Source organism: Vipera berus, assembly GCF_964194415.1.
Source record: "Vipera berus genome assembly, chromosome: 6".
In the NCBI taxonomy this organism is placed as follows: Eukaryota; Metazoa; Chordata; class Lepidosauria; order Squamata; family Viperidae; genus Vipera; species Vipera berus.
Genome location: NC_138208.1, coordinates 923364 through 944344, shown reverse-complemented (window position 1 = coordinate 944344; position 20981 = coordinate 923364). Strand labels below are relative to the sequence as shown.

Genomic DNA, 20981 nt, shown 5'->3' with positions numbered 1-20981 from the left:
GCCCCATGCAGATCACATTGCGGTAGTTGAGTCTTCAAGTGACATACGATAGGAGTGACTTGCCTATCTATAGAGCTTCTGATCCAGGAAAGAATGCGACTGGTGCACCAGACAGTCGTGCAAAGGTTTTCCTGGCCACAGCTGCAACCGGCTCATTAAGCAGGAGCTGTAAGTCCAGGAATGCGCCCAGATCGAACACCGCTCTCGGACGGGGAAGTGCACCCTGGTGGTTAGAATGCAGTACTGCAGGCTAACTGCCCACAGTCTGGAATTCAATCCCGACGGGGCTTGAGGTTAACTCAGCCTTCCATCCTTCCAGGGTCGGTAAAATGAGGAGGCAGATTGTTGGGGGCGAGATGCTAATATTGTAACACCCAGAGAGTGCCGTAAAGCACTGTGGAGCAGAAAGTAAATCTTAAGTGCTGTTGCTATTCCATCCAAAGCCAGAGATGGGACATCAAGGGTTCTAGATGGCTGTAACATCTAGACAGCCGCTAGGATTGAATCGGAGACGGTTCTTCCCCACAGATAACTCGTACAGCATCCAGACCCTGAGATGGAAGCTACTTACTTATTTACCGCAATGGTGCCATCATTCAACAGTAATGATGTGCAGCAAAGAGAAGAGAAATATCAGAACACTGACTGAAAGAGAAGTATATGAACTTAGGACCTGGGTTCGTTTTGCCAAGGTTTTCTTTTTCTCAGAGCGAACAAGGGCATTTTTCAAATAGCTGTTTGACAACACTGAATTCCAAAAGGACTGAAATGCAGGGCTTGTGTTTGCCTGCTAAAGAAAAATCAATTCTCATTTTACCTTGCAGGAACAGCTCTAATGAATTGTTAATGTACTCCTGGTGGAAATTAAATTCTCTTTATATGAAGTCTCCGGGGAAACGTTCTTCCCAATGGGATGAGTGTTTTTTACATTCTCTGTACTGTGTGTCGGAGAACAGAATAAAATTTTAGGAGCGGCTCACCATCCAGTGCTGGACTCTTGCTGAATATTTGCACTCGTGTAGTTCTGATTAGAACAAATTAGTGTTTGAGAAGGGAAAAATTAAAGCAACTTCTATTTGGAGATACAGCAATAGTAGAGGTTTATAGGTTTTAAAATAACATGTGATTTTCAAAACTCCAATACAATGTAATGCTAAACACAATTTAAATAATCAGCAAGTTTTAAAAGTATTCTATGTTCCTAACTCTAATAGAGCATTTAAGATTAACAGCTGGTTATATCAGGTATGTTTAGGATTAGTTCATGTTTTTCTGTTAGTATTAAAACACAGCTGGCTTATAAATAGAAGAATGTAGCAGGTTCTTAGCATTAAAATGTGTCTAAAATAACAATAATTTCAGGCACATTGTTGCACAGACTTAAATCCGATTCAAGGTTTATTTGCAAATAAGCATCCATTCAATTGTGCTGTTCCTAACATGGAAGAGAGAAAGAGTTTGACTGGGTGAAAACTTGGATATTTTATTGAAATCTATTAAATGATCACGATCAGAATCTCATTTCTAAATGTTGATAATTATTTTCCCTTTTAAAACACAACATCCCACACAGCGTGATTTCTTTCTAGGACTTGAGTGTGACTGTTCCAACGGCCGCCATCTTTTCTGTATGCACAGTGGTTTGTTTTGATTTCGGCTTACAGTGATTTGTTTAGCCACCTTTCAAGGTTACAGTGGCATTGAAAACAGTGGCTTAAGACTGGTTCTCACACGAATATTGCAGCATCCCCGTATTCATGTGACCAAAATTCATGCACTTGGGAAGTGTGTAGTTATGACACTTGCAGTGTCTTGAGGTCATGTGATTGCAATTTGCAATCTTCTCAGCTGGCGTCTGACAAACAGAATGAATTGGGGGGGGGGGGAACTGGATATGCTTAATGACAACCTGATTCATTTAACAACTGCAGTTATATTCTATTCATTCTGCTTTCTGCTCCGCTAATTTGTTTAACAACCATGGCAGACAAGACCATAAAAGTGGGTGCATCTCACTTAGCAACAGCCTTGTTTAGCAATCCCCACTGCGGTTGTTAGTCAATAACTGCTTTAATGCAAACAGATTGCTGAATGGAGCTTGCTTTTGAGCAGTCTAGAAGTCTGTTTTTTTAACTCATTCCTGGAAACCCTCCCGTGGCACATGCAGGATGCTTGTGGGAATTAATTTATATGGTGGTGGGAAAAAGTTCGTCCCTAATTAGGTTCTGCAGTCTTGTGGCATTGCAAACCTACAGATGCCCTCTCTGGCCCCGTTAAAAGAATTACCGTGTCTACTTGTACACCAATCCGTTTCTCCTTTGCTACTGTGCATATTACATTAAACAAAACTTTGAAGACTTAAACGTGAAACGTTCCATCTGACTCGTGAATTCTTTTGAGTTCATTCCGGGGCTAATATTCTACCTGAAAATGAATTAAAAGGAACGCATTCCAACCTCTTGGCTGTTTCAAGAGAGAAAAGACACAGGTTGCAAATTTCGCAGTTCCGTCCCATTTTCAAGAAGGTGGCCAGGGAAGGCCAGAAGAGGATCTTAAACTGCTGGCCTTGTCTAGATCCACGCAGATGGTTTATGGTGCAATACACCTTTTGCTTATTTCCAGGCAAGCGGTGATCAAAGGGTCCCTGCCGCATCCGTTTGCTCTGACGTTATTTGGCGACACGCTGTATTGGACGGATTGGACCACTCGCTCCATCCTGGCCTGCAACAAATACACCGGACAGAACCTCCGTGAAATTCACGCCAACATCTTTTCTCCCATGGACATCCACGTCTTTAGCCAGCAGCGGCAGCCCAGTGGTGAGTCCCTCGTGCTGTTCCCAGAACGGCCCAGGTGGAAATTCTCATTCGTTTTGCAGGTTTTTCAGACTGCCACACGTACAGTTTCCACCTAGGGTGTAGGCACTGCCATCGTGCTTATACCTGACTCAGGTATAATCACTTTTAAAATGATGCATTGAAAGGCTTAAATATTGTGTACTCAATTTACAACCATTGATTTAGTGACCGTTTAAGTTACAAGATAGCTGATACAAAGTGACCTACAATGCATCCTTGCAATTAGGACTGTCGCAGCACAGTCGCGCAATCACAGTTCAGGCGCTTAGCAACCAGCATGTATTTATGACGGTTGCGGTATCCTGGGGTCACGTGATCACCTTTTGCCACTTTATTTGATTGATTGATGGATTGAATTTGTTTGCTGCGCATCTCCTAGCAAACGACTCTGGGCATCCTCTGGCAAGTCGGTGGGCAAAGTCAGATTTGCTTAATGGTCTTAATTCACCAAACCACTGCAGTGATTTGGTTCACAGCTGTGGCAAAACAAAAACAAAAAAAGCTTGTAAAGCCAGGCACGATTTCCTAAACCACCTTGCTTAGCAACTGAAATACTGGTCCCAGTTGTGACCATAAGCCAAGGGCCCCCTGTATTGAAATTGAGGCAGAGAAGAGGGTTTTTTAAGCAGCCTGTAAAGAAGTAGGACCCTATAAGTCTCTCCCTGCTTGTTGGAATATTTGAAAATTGCAGGTAGGACTTAAAAAGTTTACCTCTGGCCTGTCCACAAATGCACAAGAGGTTCTCTCTTTCCAAGGAGCGCTACTGACTGTTGAGTCCTTCCTGAAAGAACTTTTTTTCTCTCTCTTTCTGAAGGCATCTTCTCTCTCTGCTCCAGCCTATAATTATAGAAAGCCAGAGGGAGCAATTTTTTTCCTGGATTACGTCATGGGGTCCTCAACCATGACAAAGCTGGCTGAGGAATCCTGGGAGCTGAGGTCCACAAGTCTTAAAAGTTGTCAAGGTTGCAGACCCCTGGACTACACTGTTCTACACTGTTTAAATAGGGCTGTCCAATAGGTTTTCCATGTACAATTCCACTATTCGTAAATACCCACCCCTGCAGTTCATATACTACGTGGGATGTGGTCTGCCTTGAGCTGCTTCGGAGCGTGTTGGACACACATGTTCATTCTATCTTTCACACTTTCCCCCTCTTGACCTGGCAGGTTTACTGCTAATGGAGACTGTTCTGTGTTGTTGTTTTTTGACAGCTCCAAACCCCTGCAGGAATAATAACGGTGGCTGTTCCCATCTATGTCTGATGTCCCCCATCAAGCCCTTTTATCGGTGTGCCTGTCCCACAGGTGTGAAACTCCTGGAGAATAAGAAGACTTGCAAAGAGGGTAAGTTTCAGCTGGGCCTAAGCACTAAGGGGACGGGTGTGTGTGTCAGAAATCTTAAGGTGATGGTTGTGAACGCATGCATCACCATACACATGCCACCAAGTATTCCATCTGGAAGATTTAGTATTTATTTAATGTATTTATATCCTGCCTTTATTGTTTCTTTTATAAAAGTGGGGGGAAAAACCAATCTTAAGATAGCAAACGCACCTAATGCACCTTTTTCTCCCTATTTTCCCCACAACAACAACAACCTTGTGAGGTGGGTTGGGCTGAGAGAGAGTGACTAGCCCAAGGTCACCTAGTGGGCTTTCATGACTAAAGCAGGACTAGAACTGAGGAATTCTGGGAGTTGAAGTCCACAAAGCCTTACAGTTGCCAAGGTTGAGGACCCAAACCAGATTGGCTCCTATTAGGTGTGTGAATGCCCGTGGGAATTTTCCCTGATCAGGAATGACCCCGTAGGTGATGAGGTAGCCAGAATTAGTAAAAAGGAAAGAAAACCCTCTCTTTTATAATTTTGATTAAGCAGAATCTGGAAAAGGCGTTTTGTCTGCCTGCGGAATGCAACTTTTGAGGAACCAAACTCTGATTCATTCGGCTTTTCCCAATCAAGTTAATAAACCTCATTTTTAGATGGTTTAAAGCAAAAAGAGAGAGGAAATTGGAGAAAGTAAGCCTCAGCTGCGCAGTGCTGAATTTCAACTTCTTCCTGGCGGGGGGGGGGGGGGAAGCAATGCACGTCTGCTATCCATCAACCCCTTCGTTGCTGTAATTGTACCAAAATCTTTTTTCCCCCTAAACTGAGTGAAAAATGAAGGCGAAGATGTATTAGCGATAAATTCCTTGGAACAAATATTAATTTTCTGCGAGGGACCGAACACCCCCCTTTTTTAGACAGTAATGCAAACCACCCAGGCTCTCTTGGCAGTCCGGCTTCTTTCCTGCAACGTGTTGGGAGTGCAGCATTCAGAAGAAGTTTGAAAGCCAGCAAATACTCTGTGGGATGGATAGCATTTATACCACTTGGCCCTGATGGAGCAGCGCAGCAAAGGTGAAGAAATCTGGCTGGCCTGGCTAGAGTAGTTTCCATGACGACTGATTTTTCAGGGAGCCTGAGCAGGGAGAAGTCTTTTTTTGTAAGTCTCTTATCTTTAATTCACTCCTTGGAGGCCCAGTTGCCCTTTGCTTCCTGTTTCCCAGCAATCCCAAAAACCTTTAGGGAAAACCTTTTAGGAAATGGTATACAATTAAATCTGTGGCAAGTGATATTTTAGGGCTGATGGCACCGTCAGGCCACTTAAATTCTGTGGCTGCCTACTTTCAAAGCGACCTTTAAGCAGGGATAGGACGAGAAGCTCCTCTGTTTGCTACTATTTAGTGCAAAAATAACCCTGGTGTGAGCAAGAGGCAGCCGGGGCTGAGAGAGACGGGAAATTAAAAAAAAAAAAAACACAGGTTGCTGGTAAGATGATCTCTTGGTGGCTCCCAGAGTTGTCTTAGAGATATCTGTGGTGTGTAAAGCGCTCTCTGACGTTGGTCATGCCATTCCTGTGTGGCTGTGGCTTTTTCCCCCCTCAGCACGACACAATCTTGACTGAAGAACGAGTCAATTTGGCTTTGGAAAGAGCAGCCAGAACGACGTGCGCGTCTTTGGCATAATCTGTATTATGATTTCCTCCTTTGCTAGAATAAATGGGAGCACGGGCAGTCTTGGACTTATGACCACCATTGAGCCCTGAATTTCTGTTGCTAAGCAAGCCAGTTGTCAAGGGAGTTTTGCCCCATGTTACGACTTTTCTTGCCACCGTTGCTAAGCCAGTCGACGCAGTTGTTAAACAGGTGACCCGGTTGCTCAGTGAATCTGGCTTCCCCATTGATTTTGCTTGTCGGAAGGTGGCAAAAGGGGATCACGTGACCCCGGGGCGCTGCAGCCGTCATAAATATGAGCCGTTCGCCAAGTGTCCGAATTTCGATTACGTGACCCTCGGGGTGCTGCAGATAGGTAAACGAGAAAAGTGGCCATACGTGACTTTTTCCAGTGCCGTCGTAACTGTGAATGGTCACCGAATGAATGGTTGTAAGTCCAAGGACTACCTGTAGTTCCAGAGACCCTCAGAAAGACGTGTAGGGTTGTCTTCTCCATTCAACAGGTTGGCCCACTTTCCTCTGGCGGTGAAATTCTGAGTTTCTGAAGCCCTTGCAGCACGGTGACAGGAAAGCTTACCCCAAGTGCCTTCTTCATCTTCAGTTTATCCTGCATTTCCAAGTAGTTCTGAAATTGTCTTGTTCACACACTGTAGTAAGTAGTGGCCGAATCCTCCCGCTGTTCAGAAGAGGGTCACAATATGGTTCTGAGCTTCAAGAAGGCGGATTCTGGGCGATTGCAGCGGGGCAAATCCCAACAGGAAGAAGCAGAAAAGGTCCGTGGAAGCCTCCTGGCATCTCTCTGAAGAAGCCGGGCGTGCTTTCCTGGCCTCACTCAGAAGCTACGCAGTCCCAGAAAACCATACATTACAGGATGCAACAAGGGCACCGTAATCAGTCGCCACTTTTTGCCTCTCTTTTATTTTCTCCCACAGCTTCTAAAATGAAAGGTTTCTCTCTGCAGCCCTGGGGTGCTGATGGGGACAGGTGAAAGGGAACTACAGTCCACGACCAGGGAGAAAAAGGCCTGGTTTGCAAGCCCCAAACCCCAGGCGGTGTCGGTTTTGCCCTGCGGGTTCTGTTTTGCTTGTGCGTTTTACGGCAGTGAAGAGGAAAGCAACTCTTAATTCCTAAAAAAGGGAACGGCGGGGTCTTCCTTTCTCTCACATTGCCTAAGTTAGGGACGGCCGACATTTTCAGTTGAAAGCTGATGCGAACGGAAGGGGTGTGTGTGTGCGCATCTGTGAATTCCCCGTGCTGCTGTTCAGACAGATTTATTGCCTGCCTTGATGGGGATCACTGCAGATTGTGCATCTGGGAGGAGGAAGCCAAGGGGGAGCTCCCCCTCCCCAGCGACTGCGCTTGCTTAGGAGTTGCTGATGTTCCACAACAGGCCGTCAGTTGTTCTGAGGAGGACTGCAGGACGGCTGCTTCCTTCCTCCTGGGAGGGTCGCTTCGGACTGCTGGCAGCCCAGGGCCTTAGCAGTGAGACCCCCGGCCTCTGCTCCAACAGGCAGGCCGGTGGGTCAGCTTGAGAGAGGGCTCAGCTGGAGCATCTGCCAGGCGTCCCTTCCGCTGAGAAGCTGGTCCAAGCCATCGGCTCCTCGGTGGAGCTGTTAAGGGCAGGGGGAGGCCAGAGAGTTGAGGTGGCCGGAAGGAGGAAGGGTCCAATATAGGTCGGCCACCTGGACCGGGGGCTCAGTTGTTTGAGCTTTTGGACTCCTGCCGGAGCCCATCATCCTCGGCGAACTTCTCTCTACTGGAATGTGTCCGTTGGCTCCTGCGTAGTGCGGTATTTATGTGGCTAGGTGTGGCTTCCTGTGGATTGATTGGTGTGTTGATGGCTGACTATTGGCTCTCGTTTCCTTGCGCTGCCACATCCTCGGCTCCTAAGTACCTGATAGGCTGGTGATAGATAAATCAGCTCTCTGTTGACGGACAAGGAGCCCGCTTCCCAGGCCTCAGTCGTTTCCTGGCCACCTTTGTCCCCGCTTGGCCAGCAGTTCAATTTGCCTTCATTCGCAGGAAATGCTGAGAGCTGCTTCTCCCAGCAGACCCAGCTCGCAAAGATTAATGGCTTCATTCCTTCCTTTCCTAACGTTTCCCCACTGCCCGGCAGCTCTGGACTCGTTGACTGATGGTAGGCCAGTCCATCTAAATACCATGAAATTCCTGTAGGTTTTCAACAAAGAGGCGGGTGAACAGAGAAGTGATTTTAATTTTAATTAGCTGGGTTTCCTCTATGCAGGAGCCACGGAGTTGCTACTGCTGGCCCGAAGGACGGATCTGAGGCGGATCTCCTTGGACACGCCGGATTTCACGGATATTGTGCTGGAGTTGGAAGACATTCGGCACGCCATCGCTATTGACTATGACCCCGTGGAAGGGTATATTTATTGGACAGATGATGAAGTGAGAGCCATCAGGCGTTCGCTCCTGGATGGGTCAGCTAGCCAGTTTGTTGTACAGGCACAAATTGCACACCCCGATGGCATTGCTGTGGATTGGGTGGCCCGAAATCTTTACTGGACAGATACGGGGACAGACCGCATCGAAGTCACGAGACTGAATGGGACTATGAGGAAGATCTTGATCTCAGAAGACCTGGAAGAGCCGAGAGCCATAGTTTTGGATCCTACGATTGGGTAAGGAACATATTTTTTTATTATAAAGGTTTTAAAAAATTAGGAACTACCATATACTCGCAGTCAAATCTACGGTTCATTTCAAGATGCTTTCCCTGATTCAGAAATAGGAATCTCCCTTTACTGGCCATAAATAATTCCTGGTGATTGTTCTCCATTTTAGAGTGCTTAAATGAGGATTATTTGGGACCAATAGGAGCTTTTTAGCTTGTTTTAGAATAGCCCATGATTCCAAAGAGCCTGTTCATCTGCTCTCTTCCTCCAAGACGAGATTTGATTTACAACATGAAAGTATAATGAGAAATTTGGATGCTAAACTGAAAATTAGCTTGGGACATAAGGCCCCCGTGTGTAAAAGCAGCTGAAATTTCTACAAGGATTTCCTGGGCTGCGCTCGATTGGTTGAAACGGTAACAAAGTAAAAAAAAAAATGCAGTCCATCTGCTTGATAGTCAGCATTGTCGCTTACACATTTTCTGAGTTGCCTGTTGTGAGATAACTGTGAACCTCTTTTAATGCTGATGTTTCCCCTCTTTCTTAAAATAACGAACTGAGGCAGTTTTAAATTGCTTTCCATTTGCATTACTCTTTTTTTTTAAGCCCTTGGGTAATAGGCTGAAAAACATTTTAACTCTGTCGTAGATCCGCAACTTGAACATATCATGGATAACATTTCCTTTTATGATGCCTTTCTAATCACCCTGACACTTTTAGGAAAAGGGAGAAAGAATGACGATCTTTGGGAATTTACCCCCCCCCCCCCAGCAAATAGGCTGATCTAATGTTGGACAAGACCCAGCTTGGCGTAGTGGTGAAGGCATCTGGCTAGGAACCAGGAGACTGTGAGTTCTAGTCCCGCCTTGGGCACGAGACCAGCCAGCTGACCTGGGGCCAGCCACTTTTCCTCAGCCCTAGGAAGGAGGCAATGGCAGACCACTTCTGAAATACCTTGCCAAGAAAAGCGCAGAGACTTGTCCAGGCCGTTTCTGAGAATCACTCGGGATTGAACAAAAGGGAAAAAAAAATGCTGGATATATTCCACGTTCACGGAGTGCTATTTATGAGAATTCTACAGGAGATTGTCGTGGGAGTTCAACCAGACAATTTTGCAGATACGTTTAAGTAAAAATAGCGTCAATTAAAGAAAGTACAGGCCACAGTGCCAAAGTTAGCAGAGTTTAGTCTCTAGTCAATACTGGGCGTTTTTTGCAGCCGGCCTTTTATTCCATCTTACCCTTTTCCTTTTAGCTACATGTACTGGACCGACTGGGGAGAAATCCCAAAGATCGAGAGGGCCGCCTTGGATGGTTCTGACCGAGTCGTCCTGGTAAATACCTCACTCGGCTGGCCGAACGGTTTGGCGCTGGACTATATGGAAAACACGATATACTGGGGAGATGCCAAAACGGACAAAATTGAGGTTTGTTATTTCCATTTCTCTTCCTTGGTCCAAAATCCAAAGTCCTTCCTTGAGATGGGCTGTTTGGGTCGGCAGCTCATTTCACGTTCTTGACGAGAAATGAATGGCAGGGTCAGCGACGAATAAACAGTTTGTGGCAGTTTACATCTTTACAGTTTACAATGTGAGATGACATCCCGGGGTGATCTAATCGCCACCTCTGACGGTTGTAAGCGTGGAAAACGGTCGTAAGCCACTTCTTTCAGTGCCGCTGTAACTTCGGAGGGCCACTAAACAAGCTGTTGTAAGCCGAGGACTTCTTGTGGAACAAAGACACGAACATTTTGCAGTGTATAAAATGACACCAACTCTTAAGGCTTCCAGTTTAAAAGGCGTCTGCGCATCCATTTTTTGTTTTTCTCAAGCAGCCCTTCTCGGGTGGCAGTTTTGTAGAATTAACCAGGAAAAAAAATCCAAGTCTCTTGCAAAACCCAATATTGTATCTTGAGATTCCCCCTCTCCCCCCCCCCCGCCCCCCTCTTCTACATGCTGATGTGTTTTCCTTTTTCAATCTTGCTGATTCACGTGGCACTGTTGCCGTTCCCGGAGGAGGAGGAGGAGGAGGATGATAGTAAAGCCTCTGCAGGGACTAATGGCTATTGGCAGGGGTCTCAGCAGGAAACTTTTGTTCCCCATTTATCTGGCAGCCTGCAGCTGAGCGGGGCGGAGGAGGAGGAGGAGGAGGAGGAGGAGTTCTGCTGCGGCTTCCTGCTTTATCTCAGTCCATTTTCTCCACCTATAAACGTCTGACGGGGACAATTCCTCGCTGGCTCCTGTCATGCCAGGAGGGAGGTTAAAAAATGCATGATCTGCTTTGCTCGGCTGGGATTACATGTTTTATCTTCTGCCTGGAGATGAAATTGGACGGGGCATGAAATCACCAACGCGACCCCGGTCTTAAAATGAGGATTCGGTTCAAAGCATCCGGCACTGATGCGGACTTACTGGGTCTTGTCTGGCAGCCCTTTTCAACAGTCTACATCCTTGCGGCTGGGTCTCTGCGAGTTTTCCCGTTTTGATCTCGTTCTTTCTTACTCTGTGAAGGTTAAAAGCCACCCCAACCAACACCCCTGCGGTGAGCTTTGGAGCAGCCCCCTCCCTCCTCCAAAACATGAACCATTGTTTGATCAACTTTCATGGTATGGAATATAATCTCCTCCTCCTCCTCCTCCTCCTCCTCCTCCTCCTCCTCCTCCAGCTCTTAAGAGTCCAAAGCAGGAGAAGGCTCCAGATGTGCTTTTTGGGAAGTGTACTTCATTCCTTTCCTGCACGGGATTTTTTGGGGAAAAACATTATCCTAACCCTCGTGATTTGTTTCTTCTCTCCGAGGCGGCTCTGTGATGCTTTAGACTGTTGGGTTCCTCCTTCCACTTTGCGCCACTTTCTAAAGGAGAAAGGAGGCTGGAGAAATTGACCAGGTGCCAGGATTTGTGCAATGGGGGAAGAATGCAGACGAAATGGATCTCCCCAACCTGCCGCTTACTGTAATTCTATGCCGGTCGGACCATTCCAACACATCCTAATGAATTTTGATACGGCGGCGTGTGTGCCTGAGGCCCTAATTCCACACAGCCCTTTCTAAAAACATTTAAAAGTCTGTTTCCAGGCAGAATATAATGCTCATGCCCTAAATGTCCATTTGCTCTCTCTGGTCAGTCTAGTAAGATTTACTTAAAGTAGTAATGCCTGTGACCATTGCTAAATATTAAAATTGTATAGGTCTTTAAAATATCTTCTTGGAATGGGGAAAATGGATCCAAAAATAATTCCCTCTATTATGGGTAAAAGGCAAACTTAACGTTCACAGTATACAACTTAGCAACCAAACTTCTGGGGGGGGGGCTCTCCTCAAAGCTTAAAAAAAAGGCACAGAGGCAGAATGTCTAACTTAAAGCAATTTCTGCGATCCATTCGTGCCGATATTTCTGAAAGAAGGATCACATAGCGATTGCAAGTAAGGATGATGGCGATCCTGGCTGAACGTTGGTTACAGAGGGAAACCTTGTTTGTGCCTGGGCCAAAAAGCTCTGTAATTAATTTCCTTTCTGATTCTTTGGTCAGGAATTCAGCATTTCATAATAACTGATCATTGCTAATTAAAGAAGAGAGATTCTCCATGGATTTTCTTTTAAAAAACGTAAGAGTGGAAGGCTCTGCAAATCTTGAGTAGCTGCTATCACTCCATTCGCTAGCTGAAGTAGAACAGAGTAAAGTGTTAATCATAATATCGTTTGAAATGTTCTTCCCTTTGGAACAGCTGTACGTGGAATATGAATTTTTGCTCAACCTCTTTTGTGTGGCAAATCCTCGGGTCTCTTGCGGAGATTCCATCTTTTTAGTCCCTTCATTTTTCGAGAACTTCCTATTCTGTTGGACCTTTCTGGCACTTTCCCCTTGGCACACGGATAAGTCCTTCAGCCCTCTGGCCTGTTACGTGCCCAGTTCAAAAACACGGATCGGATACGGTCCCGGCTCCACACAACTTCCGCAACTCTGCAAGAGTAGCTCACTTTGCAGTTCAGATCCCAATTCCAGATTCAGATCTCTTTTCTACGTGTAAATGAATTTCCCACAATCAAGAGAAGGAAAGATCTCCTTAATTCAAGAGCTGAGTGTTCTGCCTCAGAACAATGGGACTTTTTAATGGAGCTTTTTACTTAATTGAGGGAACGATCCGTCTGGGGAGAAGAATTATTCCCTTTCTTGGGCTCTCCAGATGAGCTAGAAAGAAATCAAACTCATTTCCAGAGAGATAAGGAATAGTTGCACCAACAACTTCCCTTGAGCTTCTGTACACTGGACAGACAGTGGTGTCGAGTGTGGAAATCTTGAGGCTTTGAATTCATGTGAGGCACTACTACCATTCTGAACTTGAGAAAGGCTGTTTTGATCATTTGGGAAGAAGGTTGGAACTCTGCTTCAAGCTTGAAGTGCTTCCAGAATAAGAGAAAAGCTCATTTTGCGTCCAAAACAGCGCACGTCCCCACTCTTTGTACGTAGCATGTCTAAAACTCCGTGCGGTGCAGTGGATATCAGCCACATCCTGCTAGTTTTTCCTTCTTTTAGTTGTTTTTCTCTGCGTCGCTTTATCCTTAAAGCTAAACTTATTGAATATTGGAGGAAGAAGGAAGTTATCTTTCCATTTTGTTCCATTTCTGTACTTTGCTGTTCTGGTTTGTGGTATTTTCTCTTAATAAGATGGTTTTTGGTTGTAAGCCGCCCAAAGTCATCTGGGCAGTAGGTAACTCAAATAAGGAAGCCAATAAATAAGCGGAAGTGTCAGTTGTGCTGCAGGTTCATCTGTAGAGGTCGAGGTGGGTTTAAAAAAGTCACAATGGCAACCCGGCCATAAAAAAGGGCAGGTTTGGGGTCTTGGCTGCCATAAGGACTTCTCTGACCCCTTGCAAGGTTCCTTGGTCCCTGGGATTCCTCCTCAGCCCCTGTTAATGTTTTATGGAGCTGGACCTTGTAGGAGAAGGTGTGGGAGTAATTTCAATAAAGTCATTCCGAAGCAGCCGAAAAAAGGGGGGGCGGGAAAGACAGACTGGCAGGTTTTTTGTATTGGCTTTTTTAAAGCGATCCAGGCCTTCAAGAGCAGTTCGGAGCTGTAGTGCATCCGTTGCCCTGCAAATCTACATTGGCGTACTTGCTCGCTGGTATCTTCTGAAGCAGGACATCTGTGCGCCTGGAGCTCGGTCCCTGGCGTGTGATGTGGGAAGCCACATATGTTTTCTGTTGTTGTTTTTATCCTTGTAGTTAAGAGTCGTCTTGCACTGTGAAATCCATCCACACTGTGGTTAAAAATCAGCCCCAAAGGTTAAAGGCTGAAATTTAGGGCAGCTTCTTCCCTAGAGGCCTTTTGATTCCTCTCCTCTGAGAAGCAGCCTCGACAACGTAGCATTGTCGTGTTCCTCTGCTGCCTCGTTTTCTCTCCTTCTCAAATACTCTTGTGAGGAGCCAGGAATTTTGCTAGACGGCACCTCTATTTAAGGAATATGAAACACAGTCTCAAGAGTCAGGAAAAGAACGAGCAGCTGTTACTCATAGCCGTAGCCTCGTCTCATTTTTTTCTGTTCGTAAATCAACATTCCCTACTTGTGAATTGACTTTGTTTAAACTGAAAAAAGGGGGGGGGGTGTTTTTGTACCTGAAGGACTTACTGCGATAGGTACTCGGTCATCTTGAATGGGTTGGAACAGCTTGATCATCACTTCTGGTCTTCTCCAGAGTTACTTGGATGAAGTAGCCTGCAAACGTGCCACTTTCTTGGCCGTGGTCTTGAAATACTGGCATTTCCTTCTCATCGTCTCCTCTTCCTTTGGGATTGATGCTTTCTAGGTGAGAGACGGGTCCTTTTACAGTAACTAAAGATGGAAGCCGTTCAAGATGGCAGAACAGGTCTGCTTGTAGGGATGTTCCTACGGGACATCTTCCCCTCTGCATATATAGTAGGATAGTAAGTCTCTACTTTTATCTCCCGCAGACACTCTTGTATATTTCAATAAGGAATATGGCTATAAAACCAATGTATGTACATTTTAAGAAGTACAGCATGTTCTGCGTGCAGTCAGGGAATCCAGTAGAAAAGAGTATCTGTAGCTCGGGATTGAACCGCGGAGTCCTCAACGCTCTCCGAGCCTGGTTGATCCCTTACAGATGCTTCATTACTCAACTAGGTTACATCATTCGCGTGAGGAAGTTGGGGACTGCTCCCTGTTGTGTGTACATAGCTTGTATATAATAAATAACGTACGTGCAGCTTATGTACAGTAGTTACTATATTTAAACAATATGGAAGCTATATGTACGTGTAATACTCAACTTACAACCATTTGTTTAACAGTTGTTTGAAATTATGACAGATTTAGAAAAGTGGCTTAACATCCATTCTTGAAGTTATATTCCCTCCATCGTAGGATTGCGGTTCAGGCGCTGTGTTGTATCTAGGATGGTTACATGAAGGTGACCTGAGGAGAGAGTGTGTTTTATTAGGGGACGCCCCCCTTGCCTTTCCGGTCACTCCAACGCTCAAGCAAGGGGAAGGTGGGGGCTTCAGCCGACGGCCGTAGAGAAAAGGATTTCCTGCTCCCTTCTCAGCCAGCCTCTATAAAACGTAGCAGGTCTGCACTTCCATCCAAGAGGAAACCGTGGGTGATAAATGACTGAAGAAGCCACCGAGCTGGGATGGAGGATCAGGAGGATCTGCTTGGAAGGTGCACCGTCCCTGTCACCTCGGCATCCTTGGTGTTGTGATTCAACGTCAGCTTGTGATACCGGCAGCTGAGTCTGATGATTCTGAAGAGGAGGAGGAGGGGGGGTTGGAGAGCCTTTGGTGTCAGAGGGAGGCTCTGATGGACTGCAGGACTCTCAGCCTGGCCCCTCCTGTCATGTTCCTCATCAGACTTAGCCGTCTGAGCACGAGGTATTGGACGAAGATGATTCACAGCTGGATCTATTCAGGGATGCTAGGAGCAGGAGGCAATCCAGCAGAGCAGAATAGAGAAAGGCAATGAGGCACCTCGGTGAGAGGAGGAGAGGGCAATGAGAAGCCACGCCTTGGGACTGCTGATAAAAGGGGAAGGTGTGGGAGGTGCTGGTTGCTGAAGGCAACCGTTTGAAGATCTTCTGCTAGAGTCCTGGTCTGTTATTCCTGTTTAACTCTTGTTTGAACTTTTGGTTTAACTCTTGTTTGAACTCTGTAAATAAATTTGGTTGGGTTTTTTCCAGCCTGTTGACTATAAAAAGGGGTTGTCCCTAACATTCAAACAGGGCCAGTCGTAGGCTGGAACAGAACACTTGGTTCGATGGCTCTCCGAAAGGAAGGAAGCCGAGCCACCCCCGTCCTTTCTCTGCAGCAGCGTCCCACCGAGTCTCCCGGGTATTATTATTATTATTATTATTATTATTATTATTATTATTATTATTATTATCACCTCTTTCTCCCTGGCCCAGTCCAGAAGTTCAGAAAGGAACGGCACTTATAAAAGCACAGAACAGAGGAGCTGTTCTGCCCTGGCGGAAGTCCAAACCTGCCTTTGGGGATCACCTTTCCAGCAGCTGCTCCCCACACTCTTCTTGGGGGCAGTGGCTCTTGTACCTGGGAACAGGTTTCTTTATCCCGTTGTAGAGGGGTTTTTTTGAAGGTTTTAACCCAGTCTTTTGTAGGTCCAATAAGAAAACATTTCCAGGTCATTCTCTTGGATTGTCTTTCTCTTTCCATTTTTAAAACTTCAGACAGTTTCTTTTGTACGTCCAGTCAAGTGGCCTTTTCCAAATCATCCTCTTGGCCTGTAATTTCTGCTTTCAGTACTTTCTTTTGCTCATAGTCTTGTCAGTATTGCTAACACTGTTGATCCTGTAGCTACTGATTTCTGGCCTCATCCCTAAAAGATCTCCTTTCATAACAGCAATAGCGGTCTTCCATACCGCTCCATAATGTTTCACAGCACTTCCTGGCCGTTTATAACGGTAGCGTATTGCCCCCCAACAATCTGGGTCTTCCTTTTACCAACTTCAGAAAGACAGAAGGCTGACACGACCTTCAGTCCCTTCGGAATTGAACTCCAGACTGCAGGCAGAGTTAGCCTGCAGTACTGCATTCCAGCCACTGCACCACCAGTGGTTAACCGGTGGTTGATGTTTCTGATGTCATTAGATAATCCAGATTCTGAAATCGATAAAGTAATTTATCTTTGTTATGACTTGACAATAGCCAGCATAGCCAAAACAGGTCTGTTTCCTATTTATTTTTTATAGTTAATTCCAAAAACTTACAGTTAAGAATCAGTATCCCAAATTTATCTTATGATTTGCCCTTATTTAGATCAAAATCTTCTTTAGCTTTTTTCCTGTATGTTTCAAATTCTTTCGGTTGTTAAACCTTTCCTCTGAAGGTCTCCAAGAAGGTTAATGGGCAATTTCCAAAAGTGATTAGAAAGTGAGTTTTGTGAATTTAGTGTCTTTTAAAAGGCTCCTCCGTGAGGAGGTGTGAGCAAGATGGCTGCCTTCGTCTCCCAGTACCAAAACAAGTAGAAAATGGCTGGCCTACAGCTTCCTTCTGAGGAGCAGTCACCTGAAGCACATGTGGGCCATCTCCTTCCCTTCCCTTTATCCAGGGAGGCTCCGCAGAATCGGTCTACTCGCCAGTCAATTGTTTTTTGTCCTGGCCCTCAGCTCCACTTTCGCAGAAGCATCTTCAGTTCTCCAGACCTCCCCTGGACATACTGTATGTCCCAATTCATTTTTAAATGGGCAGATATGATACGAAAAGAAGCTTTGCATTAATCATAGGTTTGGGCTCAATTCCCAGTTATGGGAAATGATAAACCCAGATCCTCACAAGGCAAATAACCTCGAAGCTATTCTGTTAGCTAATTCTGCTTCATCTCTGAAGCAATAAGGAAGATGTAGCTGTAGCAGGCATAGTTGGCTGAGGGATTCTGGGAGCTGAAGTCCACAAGTCTTAAAAGTTCTCAAGGTTGCAGACCCCCGCAGTAAGCAACGCTGCTCAGTGAAGAAAGAACGTCTGAATGAATGTGGGAAAAGTACCTCCCACCTTGAAGGCTGGAAAAAGAGCATCTTACAGTCCACTCACTTGGCAGAGTTGGAGAAACGCGCCTAGGAGTGAGATCCCGAGTCGGTCTTACATCTAGAGCTTCAGTATTCCCTGGATATTTCCTTTTTCTAGTCACCAGCAGCGCAGCTTATCTTGCAGAGTCTGTGAAGTTTCTGCTGTTAGCTAGTTCCTGACTGCAGAGCTAAGACATAATGACGCCTCTCATGTAAAGTCTAATATGTTCCAACTAGGTGTGATGGAATTTGTAGAAGGAAAAGTTATTAAAGGAGGCTGTTTAGCAGACATTCATGCAGAAATGCACTTGTTAAACTTTTGAGTTACAATGTGAGATTTATTGAACTGCATTGGCTGACAAGAATTGCATTGTGCAAGAATCTGAGTTTACTAATTCAAACCTATCTTGTGTGTGTGTGTGTGTGTGTGTGTGTGTGTGTGCGTTTGTACTCGTGTAGGTCATGAAAACAGATGGAACCAGCAGAAGAGTCCTTGTGGAGGACAAGCTGCCCCACATCTTTGGCTTCACCCTGCTGGGGGACTATATTTATTGGACAGACTGGCAAAGGCGAAGTATTGAGCGGGTTCACAAGCGGACAGCAGAAAGAGAGATCATAATTGACCAGCTGCCGGATCTCATGGGCCTCAAGGCGACAAACGTCCACAAGATTATGGGTGAGTGTCTTAAACATCAAACTCCTCTCCTGTAATCCAGAGAGATTATTTTTTGAACATATTCATACACTTAAGTAGGCGGCAGACGTGGAGTGTCTGGTGGGCAGGAAGAGGGCAGGGACGGATCCTGCCTAGTAATTCACAGAGTGTCTCTATAGTTATTGCAGATAATTGCTTTAGTCCGGCAAGATTCTGTCTGTAGGTGAACGGCCACAAAGAAACAACTCAGAAGGAACTCCATTCTTTGGACCTGACCGCTGTGGAGCAATGATGAAGATTTAGCAACGCTAAAAGTTTTGTTCCTGCTTTCTTAGGCACAAATCCTTGCGCAGAATCCAATGGGGGCTGCAGCCACCTCTGCTTGTACCGGCCCCAAGGATTGCGCTGCGCCTGCCCCATCGGCCTGGAGCTCCTGACGGACCTGAAGACCTGCATTGTCCCGGAAGCCTTTTTGCTCTTCTCCCGTAGGGCGGATATCAGGCGAATCTCTCTCGAGACAAACAACAATAATGTCGCTATCCCGCTAACAGGAGTCAAGGAAGCCTCAGCCCTGGATTTTGACGTGTCGGACAATCGCATATACTGGACAGACATCTCGCTGAAGGTAATGCGGTCAGCATATCTCTCGTGTCTTACTAAAATTGACTGAGGAACATTTCATCAAGTTGGGTAACCAGACCAAGTCTCGGTTCTTTTAGCAAATGGGTAACGTCCAAATTCTGGAGATGCTAAGAGATCTTCTCTTGTTAGTGGTATCATTCCAAAGAAGAGAGAGAAAAATGCATCTGGGTTCCCTGCTACAACACACTGGGGGTCTCAGGAATAGCCATATCCTCTAGACATGGATTGCCGACTTTTAAGTTTCCTGAATTTTGCTGACCTTTGCTGACTTGTAACTTTGATGGCTGGCGAATTTTGGGAGTTGAACTCCCCACAGCTTAAAGCTGCTGAGGTTGAAAAGTCATCAGAGAGCCAAGGTTGCCTACCCCTGATCTAGAGAAATCGGGAAAGGGGCATCCCAAATCTGGGCGATCCTCTTAGAGATCAAGCTCTAGTTGACAAGGAGCATCCTTGCTTTGTCTGTGTGGACCCCTTCCCAGATATACCGATAGGTAGCATGGCCCCCTAAATTTTCGTGCACCCTCGTTTCTCTTTTTTCCTTGCAGACCATCAGTAGAGCCTTCATGAACGGAAGTGCCCTGGAACACGTGGTTGAGTTTGGACTGGATTATCCGGAAGGCATGGCTGTGGATTGGTTAGGGAAGAATCTCTATTGGGCAGATACGGGGACGAACCGTATTGAAGTGTCCAAGTTGGATGGGCAACATCGCCAGGTTCTAGTCTGGAAGGATCTTGACAGCCCTCGGGCGTTGGCCCTGGATCCCACTGAAGGGTGGGCTGCTTGCTTAATTCTTCATATTCAGAAGCTAAGCTGAATTTTTAATCTGTTTTGTGAACTCTGAGAAATCAGCCCTGAAAAATCTATAGGATATTGTAAGATAGTTTGTGCAATTGGGCAGAAATGTATCTTTAAATCAAAACAAAGATTTTAAAAGAACTGAGGATACAGTAATGCACTCAGTTTTAAAATTGGGTTATTCCATTTACTTCTGCTATTTTTCGTTGCTCTTTTATTATTTAAATTTGCATAGAAGTCCCCTGAATTGGCCAGCCAATGCAATTGTGCCAAATTAGTTTAAAATTCAATTCAAAGTTTGACACAAATGAGCAGATACATTGATAATCTTGTACAAAAGTCCCCTATGGTAAAAAAAAAATTAAGTCCTTTCCATAGTAAAGATTGCATAGCAACGGTGCAAATTGCTATTTAGAATTTTATCTGTCTGGAATGTAAAAATATTGTACCAAATACCAATATATTTGTTTCAGGCAAAATGATGAAAAAGAAAATGGGTGGCAATTATTTAACAAAAATACTGTGGTCTCAGTCTGTACCTTCCCCTTTGCAAACATCAAGGCAGGGAGCTAGCGTAGCATTATAGTGTTATCTTCTAAATAAACGTACTTAGTATATTTTTATCTTTAAAAGAAATAAACCTTTATTTTTATGAAATTTTTATTTAGTTTTAAAAGACACTTATTCTTGCTCGGAATAATCACTTTAAATTTTATCACTCGGATATTTTCTACTCCTGATTGTTTGTGCATCTTTGGGAAATAAACATGGAATATTCGATCTGTCTTTAGGTTCATGTACTGGACCGAATGGGGTGGGAAGCCCAAAATTGACAGAGCAGCCATGGATGGCAGTGAACGTAGCACTTTAGTGCCGAATGTGGGACGAGCAAATGGTCTGACCATCGACTACGTTAAAAGAAGGTTGTATTGGACTGACTTGGACACCAATTTGATCGAATCTTCAAATATGCTGGGTGAGTTTTGCTTGGCCGTAGACATCAACTAACGGTCTTCATTACGCCAGGATCATGTAGGCTTGTGAGGTGCTTTCAACAGAAACAGAAGTACTAATAAAATAATACATAATAATGCAGAGTTTAAATTCATACATCGTTGTTACCCAAACATTAACTATCTGTTTGAAGTAACAATTGAGTTTATAGACACTTCATGTAGTAATATTAAAAGTGAGGAGGAAGAAAAAGAGGGACAATACCTAGAAAGTGATATTGTAGAGAAGACACCTCGGGAAAGTTTGAAAATCCTCTTCCCCAACGTCTTCATGAACCAGGATATTTAAGGGTTTGGATAATGCTTTTGGCCTTCCAAGGTCTCTCGTATTGCCACGTTTGTCTTCCGTATGT

The 20981-nt window shown here is 45.1% G+C and overlaps 1 protein-coding gene across 1 annotated transcript in view; it reads left to right on the top strand.

Annotated features, from left to right (window-relative positions):
- The window catches only part of LRP6 (LDL receptor related protein 6), a 63996-nt gene that overhangs the window by 18550 nt on the left and 24465 nt on the right, over window positions 1–20981 (top strand). The window contains exons 4-11 of the mRNA XM_081330695.1: window positions 2623–2819; window positions 4071–4202; window positions 8098–8494; window positions 9743–9914; window positions 17982–18198; window positions 18513–18802; window positions 19365–19591; window positions 20407–20591. Of these exons, the coding sequence (XP_081186821.1) occupies window positions 2623–2819; window positions 4071–4202; window positions 8098–8494; window positions 9743–9914; window positions 17982–18198; window positions 18513–18802; window positions 19365–19591; window positions 20407–20591 (1817 nt within the window). The remainder of the gene's footprint in view (window positions 1–2622; window positions 2820–4070; window positions 4203–8097; window positions 8495–9742; window positions 9915–17981; window positions 18199–18512; window positions 18803–19364; window positions 19592–20406; window positions 20592–20981) is intronic.